Source organism: Elephantulus edwardii, unplaced genomic scaffold (assembly GCF_000299155.1).
Source record: "Elephantulus edwardii isolate Elephantulus edwardi_28Jun2011 unplaced genomic scaffold, EleEdw1.0 scaffold00054, whole genome shotgun sequence".
Lineage (NCBI taxonomy): Eukaryota > Metazoa > Chordata > Mammalia > Macroscelidea > Macroscelididae > Elephantulus > Elephantulus edwardii.
Genome location: NW_006399804.1, coordinates 3,002,510 through 3,010,665, shown reverse-complemented (window position 1 = coordinate 3,010,665; position 8,156 = coordinate 3,002,510). Strand labels below are relative to the sequence as shown.

Below are 8,156 nucleotides of genomic sequence, written 5' to 3'. Positions count from 1 at the left end.
TATTCCATTGTTAACCTTTTTATTTTAGTTGGTTCTTTTGTGACATTGTCCTCTTCTTACTCAGATTATTTGTCTTTTCCTTTGTTAGTTGTGCTAGTAGTTTGTCGTTTTTATTGATCTTTCCGAAGAACCAACTCTCAGTTTTGTTGATGGTGTCAATTGTTTTCCTGTGGTTTTTTTTTCTATTGTTTCTTCTCTATTTTTTATAATTTCAGGTTGTTTTTAGACAGTGTTGGGTTTTCTTGCTGTTCTTTTTCAATTTGTTGGGGGTGTTGGGATAGTCAATGGTCATGTTTTCCTGCCTTTGATGTGTTTGCTTATTGCTATAAATTGACCTCTGAGTACTGTTTTGGATGTTTTCCAGAGGTTTGGTAAGTTTTGTGGGCACCAATTCTTTGCAGCTCCATGTGTTACAGAGTAAAAGTACCCCATCAGATTTTCTTGCTTATAATCTTTATTTTGAAGTAGGTCACTATGTCTTGCTTGGTGCAGAGATCTTAAACATGTCAAAATGCCGCCTGATTTATCAATGTTATTAATGATTTCACAAGTTTAAGGAGATTTTTCTTGTTTCATGCATAGCAGTAGCTGTTACTCCATTTTTCTGATTGATCTCCTTGTAATTAGATTTGGAGCAGGAAACTTTTTGAGTGAAGTACACCAGGATCCAAGAGGGCTTTACAAAACATGATTTTGCGACTAGAAAAACTCTGTCACTTTCTGGCCTTGGCTCTTAAAGTGATCAGAACACAGTGCTGTTTGCTTTTAATATATTCTCTTCCATTTCCCTTTTTTGGTCCCCTTGTTGTGATTACTTGATTATTCCTCTTATTATAAAAATTATTTGTATGCTGTTAGAAAAGAACATTCCTAAGATGCTGTGGCTAACACAATTTGACCTTTCCCTTTAAAAAACACAGCATATTTAAATTAACATATCACAGCATAGAAACTAGGAAGGGCTGGTCCATAGTCCTAAGGGAGCTGTTGCACTACTAACTCAAAGACTCTGTCTTTCTGGCAATTGGAATCCACCAATGGTTCCACGGAAGAAAGATACACAGTCTCTTCTTGTGTGATTTATAGCCTTGAAAACCCAATAGAGGGTCAGGTATGTGTTGATTCTGACTTGACAGCAATGGGAGAGACACAGACCTAGAAAAACATGATGGATGGATATATAGTTATTATATACTTAAGATCATTTCCAGCATTTCTTCTATATCTATTGCATGATAAAATATTTTTATAAGCAAAATGTGCTTATTTTAATAAAAACAAATCTCCTTTAGGTACGTATATATGGGTTTCTTGTTATTTTTGTATTAAATCTTGAAAGCATCAGATAGAATAAAAACTTACGTTTCCATTAGAAGAATACTAATTTTGGTATTCAGTACTCAATTGTACAGTAGTTATAAATGAAGAATATAAGTTAGCTACTAAGCCTTGTTCATGATAAAACTGACATCATATTTTCATAAATCATGCAGGTGAAATACAAAGAAGAAGTGAAACATGCTACAGCCATTTCTGATCCTCCAGAGCTAAAGAGAGTGAAAGAAAACCAAAAGAATATCAGCAATGTGTGATCACACTTCTTTAAGTATTATTTTATTTTTTTTATTGGATGATAATATATTAGAAAGGAATGATACTTGAGTTTAAATAGCATCCCACAATCATGACTAGCATTACCTGAGGATCAGTTCTTTAAAGAAGGTGATTACATATTACAGACTTGTATATCCTCCATTATACCTTGCCCAGTACCACATATGCATTTGTTTACTAAAGGAACATTTTATTGCATACTTTATCTGAGTTCTTGGAATTAAAAAATGAGTTAGTTACACTTATTTTTTAGGACTGTGGATATTGTTTTTGCCTCCAGCAGAAATACAACTAGTAATAATAAATAGTTTTTTAGAAGCACAGATTGTGAGACTTAGGTACCAGTCCTTGTTGAAGAATATCATGCTTGGAAATGTTGAGTGTCAGTGAAATAAGATAGACCCTAGTGGTGTTAGCTTAAAAGTTGGCTTTTTTTTAGCCATTACATTAGCCCACTCTGGTCTCTAGCAACCTAAACTGAAGACACATGATTTTTAAAATCATCCACAGCTGTAGGACTAGAATAAGAGACAGTGATTCCCATGCAGAACAGCAAGACTTGAGAGAGACCCCAGCAATGATGGTAGTGGAGAAATTGTGGAGAGACTGTGGCGGTATATTTTGCTTTCTGCATGATTGAAGGAAAAACTGACCTACAACTGGTCTGAGGCAAACCTTGCTGGATGGTTTGGATTTGTGCTACTGAACTGAACCGAGACTTTTACTGACTGAGAAATTGTGCCTTATTGATTGTATTTGAGACTCCTGGAGTACCGTTGGGGGATGTTCTTTGTCTCCCCAACTCTCCAAACTATTTCCATAATAAGCCCCACTCTTGGTACCACAGCTGTGAGCAAAGTTTGTGAGTCAACAGTGAATATTGGATCCAGTGATTTATGGAAATAGGTGCAGGAATATTGGTGGGTGCTGTGTCAGACCAAGCAGATATCTGTTTGTTGCTATGGATATTGATGCATTTCCCCTTTATGAAGTGAGGAGATGTAACTGAGCCACCACCTCATGTCCCATCCACTCTCTAGACAACACTCAGGGAGATGGAGTGACACATTGACTACAATAATGGACTTAAGCAAAGCAGAGATTGTGAGGATGGTGCAGGATTAGGCAAGATTTTGATTTGCTGTATGTAGGGAAGCTTTGTGTTGGAGTCATCTCAGTGGCATCTACCTACAACAACAATTTATTGTTTTAAGTGATAATGTCATTCAAATGAAAACAAAACAAAACTTAATGTACTTAAGTTTTGACTGATCAACTTAAGTTTGACTGGCCAACTGATTGGAAGAGATCCATATTTATTCCTACTCCCCCCCAAAAAAACCTGGTGATCCAACTGAATGTGTAAGTTATCAAATAGTATCATTCATTTACATGTAAATAATACATTGCTGAAGAGTATATAACAATATCTGGAACAGTACATCACCAGGGAATGCTAGAAATTCAACTTGGATTTAGAAGAGACTGGTATGAAAGGTATTACTGCTGATGTCAAATGTATCTTGGCTAAAAGAGAAACCATAAAGATGCTTACTTGTTTTCTGTTGATTAAACAAAAGAATTTGACTGTGTGGATCACAATAAATTGTGAATAACATTGAGAAGGATGAGAATCCCAACTTACTTAATTGTGCTCATGTGAAATTAATGTATAAAACAAGATGAGATCCTGCAAGGCAAGGAACACTGCATGGTTTAGAGTTAGAAAATACGTGTGTCAGTATTGTATGCTTTCACTATACCTATTCATCTGATGCTCAGCAAACCATTTGAGAAGCTAAACAGTGTGAAAGAGAATGTGGCATCAGAATTGGAGTAAAGTTGCTGAACCACCTGTGTCAGTCAGATGACACAACATTGTTTGTAGGACGTAAAAAAGATTGAGCACTTGCTACAGAAGATCAAAGACTACAGATTCCATTTCAGCGTCAAGAAAACAAAACTCACCATTAGACAAATAGGCAACATCATAATAGATGGAGGAAAGACTGACATTATCAGCAATTTAAATTTACTTGGGTCTACAATCAACATGCGTGGTAATAGAAGTCAAGAAAACAAGATCGGTTACATTAGGTAAATCTGCCATCAGGGACTTTTTCAAAGTGTTAAAGAGTAAAAATGTCATTTTAAAGCCTAAGATGCACCTGACCCATTACATGGTTTTTTTCAGTTGCTTTCTGTGCTTCTGAAAGTTGAACAATGAGTCAAGATAATAGAAGAAAAATTAATGCCTTTGATTTGTGGTTCTGGAGAAGAGTACTGAATACCCCACGGACTGCCAAAAGAACACACAAGTCAGTCTTGGAGGAAGTACAACCAGGGTGCTCCTGAGTGACTAGGATGGTGAAACTTCAACTCACATACTTTGTACATGTTGTAAGGAGAGGTCTTTTTTCATCATGGTAGCCAAGGTGAAAATAAAATAGATTGACATAGTGACTGTTACAATGGACTTGAGCATACCACAGTTGATAAGGATAGCACAGGAGAGGGCAAGGTTCAGATCCATCGTTCACAGAGTCACTATGAGTCATAGTTATCTTGATGTCACCCAATAACAACAAAAACTTATTTGAATATAAGCATGTGCTGACTTAATGAAGAATTTGCCACTATGATTAACAGTATATCTGAGTAGAGAGTATATAGGTAGAGTGATGTGTGTATGGTGGAAATTTGGAAACACTGTGGTAGTAGACAAGAACGTGGCAGCTGATGTTTGATTGTTGGTTTAATCCTATCCCCAATCAGTATTTTTTGGACCAGGTCTATCACCTCTACTCCTAACTTCAAGACTCTCATGACTCCCATTACTGATACAAAGATATTATTAATTGAGATAGTGTATATAAAACAAAGCAATTAGTGTGTTTATGATGTCCACAAATTTACATCCTTTACTGGAGGTCAGGTGGTATAGCTCATACAGTGGTGCACTGCTAGCCAAAATGCAGCCCATCTCCCAGGATTGAAATCCACTAGCCACTCCTTGGGAGAGAAGTAGACCATTTCTTCCAGTAAGATTTATAGCCTCAGAAACCAATGGAGGATTGCTATGCCTCGGAACTGACTTGATGACATTTAGAGGTGGGAAGAGATTGGCTATGATTATTTTTCCGCATATACATATATTCAGTAGATATTTCTCTCTATCAAGAGCTACATTTTTTTCTTTGTTATGGCATCAATAAGAGAGATTACAGTGAAACTCTACATTCACTCAATCATTCATGTCACAAAAATCTGTCCAAGCTTCCATATTGCATATCATGACACAGAGTCAACACTGAGGAAAGAGGTCACCCTGGCCTGCCTTTTTTTGTTTTGTTTGTTTATTTTCCAGACTTCACTTGCATGTTAACTTCTGCGAGTGTGAGTCTCAGTTGTGTTCTATCTGTTGGACCTTTAGGCCTGTGAGTTCTTTGGAAAAAAAAATCCCATAACTTTTGCTAATGCTAAACTTAAATTGGAAAAAAAAAATTCAAGACTTTCCCAGTATTTTTTCTTATAATGAGATTTTAACCTATAGCTGTACTTTAACCTTCCAAAAATTCATTCCACTGGCACAGCATTCTGCTTCTTTGGGTTAAATGCTCATTTATTTCCTGGGATATTGTGAGTTTGTACACCACAGATTAGATAGAGTTCCGTCTACCCATCTTAAAGCAGACTCCTGCCTGTGGTAGGTCATGAACATTTCCATAATGCCAGGTCACACAGTAGGTCATCCAGTGTGGTAAATGTGTAAAGAAGGGAGTTTCGAGGTTCATGGTTTGTTTGTGTAGTAACTGTCTATGAAGATGTATGTGCAGGTCCTGAGTTTGTGAGGTCCTCTTTTACAATCAGTTAGTACAGAATGTCTATTTTTAAATACAAAATAGTAAATTTGAAGAATGTTGCTTTAGTTTTGTGAGGAGGTGAATTCACTGAAGGGAGGATTTACTATTAATGATGAAATTCAACTCAAGGAAGTCACTGATAAATAATACAATTGGAAGACTAATATAATTGGAAGACTGAAAAAAATTGCAGTGAGTTGTCATCAAGTCGGGACTAACTTACATCTGACTTTCCAGTGTATCTTCAGAGACTGTAAATAACCTGGGAGGAGATTACTCATCTTTTTTTGAAGGAAGCAGCTGGTGAATTTGAACCACCTGCCTTTGCATTAACAATACAGTTCCTTACTCGCTGTAATTTAAAACCTGTAAGAAAAAAAAAAAAAAAAAGCTTAGAAGCTGAGCACATTGACAGTAAATGTATTAACTGTCCCTGTTTTTGCTGTGTTCTCTTCAATTTGGATTAAAGCTCAAAATCAAGAAAACCAAGATTCTCACCACTGGGCTGATTGGCAGCATTATGACAGATTGTGAAGAAACTGAAACTATTAACAGCTTTAGTTGGTTTGGCTCCACAGTCGGCACTCTTGGTACTAGCGGCCAGGAAATCAAAACACGAATTGCTTTGAATAGTCTGCTGTCAGGGACCTCTCCAGAGTACTGAAGAGCAATGATGTCAGTCTAGAGACTGAGGTGTGCCTGATACAAGCCATGGTCTTTGCAATTACTTGCTATACATCAGAAATCTGGATAATGACTAGGGAAGAAAGAAAGATAATTGATGCCTTTGAGGTATGGTGCTGGAGAAGAGTATTGAAAATACCGTGGACTGCCAAGAGAACAAATAGGTTAGTTCTGGAGTGGGTGAAACCAGGCTGCACCTTGGAGGCAAGGATTCTGAGGCTTCATCTGACATACTTCGGGCATGTTGCAAGGAGGGACCAGTTCTTGGAGAGGGACCTCCTGCTTGGAAGGGTGGAGGAACAGCAAAAGAGAGGAAGACCCTCCATGAGATGGATTGATTCAGTGACTGGCATAATGAGGGTTGGTGTGTTGGAGACAGTAAGGTTGGCACAGGATAGAGCAGGTTTCAGGACCATTGTACATGGGGTCATTATGAGTTCCAAGTGACTCAGCAGCACATAACAAGAACAACATCTTAATGAAAATACATGTGATATGCCCAGCCTGTGATATTTCTTTCCATTTTTTCTAGTGTATTATGTACACTTATTTTCCTTAATCCCAAGTGCTCTTGTACCTTGTCTTACAGCTTCAGTATAAAGAGCAGCCCTACAAGGCTACTCCAGTAAGCATGACACCAGAGATTGAGAGGGTGCGGAAGAACCAGGAGCAACTGAGTCCGGCAAGTTCTGTTTTCTTTAATGTTATCAAACATTAGGCATATTTATTCCTTCAAACACTCCCTGAAAAGCTGTCAGTCCTCTTTGTGTGTGTGCGGGTGCAACTTTTCATGGTCATATCCCAAGAGACATGAGCTGTAAAGCCTTCTCACCCAGAAAATGTCATTAGACTGTGTTGCTGTAAATAGTAATATTTATTTAATCAGAGAAGCTTTCTACACATCCTGCACATGCCAGACATAATTTTGGATCATGGTCAATGAAAGTAGAGCATAGTTCCTGCCTTCAGGAATCTTACCATTAAATTAGCAAGTACATCCAAGTGAGACTCTGAAGTATAGAGGCTCTGTTATCATTCTGACTAGATTTGTCCAACTACAGAAAAATCTCTGTGTTAAACAGGACAAGAGAATGCCTTGTATTACTGGCTCATATGAGACAATGTCAGAGTAGGACACAAAATGGAAAGGATTTACACTTCTATAACATATTGCTAATAAATGCAATAGTAGGTAACAATTATGAGATACCTGCATTGTATGGTTCAGTTATGTGGTACCTAAACTGTATGCAAAAGATCAAACACTACAGCCTGCAGTGTGGATTGCAACTCAATGTCAGGAAAACAAATATTCTCATCATTGAACTGATGGATTACATCATAATAGATGGAGAAGACATTGGAACTGTCAACAACTTCCTCTTAATTGGATCCACAATCAGTTCCCTTGGTACCGGCAGTCAGGAAATCAGGAGACGTACTGCACGGGGACAGTTTGCAGTTGGGGACCTCTCCAAATTATTGAGGAGCAATGATAATAGTTGGAGGATGAAGGAGCACTTGATTCAGACCATGGTCTTTTAAATCACTTACAGTGCTGCTGAGAGCTAGACAATGAATAGGAAATTGTCATTGTTGTGTACTGCAGAATCAAAACCGACCCACAGCTGACACTCTAGCGGGTTTTCAGAGGCAGTTAATCACATGGAAGGAGATTGTTTATCCATCATGGAGCAGATTGTACCTCCTTTTGAGATAGCAGCACAGCTTCTTGCTGCTAAGCTACAAGAGCTCCAGTGAATAAGGAGAAAAGAAGAAAATTTGATGTCTTTGATGTTGGAGTACTCAATATCCCATGGACTGCTAAAAGAACAAACAGATATGTCTTGGAAAAGAGTGCTCCTTGGAGACAAGGGTGGTGAAGTTTTGCCTTTATGCTTTGGGCATTTTGCTATTCCTTGGAGAAAGAAATCATGCTTGGAAAGGTGATGGGATGGCGAGTGACAGGAAGACCCTCAACTAGGTGGATTGATA

The 8,156-nt window shown here is 37.8% G+C and overlaps 1 protein-coding gene across 2 annotated transcripts in view; it reads left to right on the top strand.

The window, feature by feature from the left end:
- NEBL (nebulette) overlaps nucleotides 1–8,156 on the top strand; it is a 588,942-nt gene that overhangs the window by 525,114 nt on the left and 55,672 nt on the right. The window contains exons 19-20 of one of the 2 annotated variants that reach the window (XM_006887051.1): nucleotides 1,494–1,586; nucleotides 6,751–6,843. The exons of the other annotated variant lie outside the window; for it this stretch is intronic. Of the exons in view, the coding sequence (XP_006887113.1) occupies nucleotides 1,494–1,586; nucleotides 6,751–6,843 (186 nt within the window). The remainder of the gene's footprint in view (nucleotides 1–1,493; nucleotides 1,587–6,750; nucleotides 6,844–8,156) is intronic. 2 annotated transcript variants of the gene reach the window in all.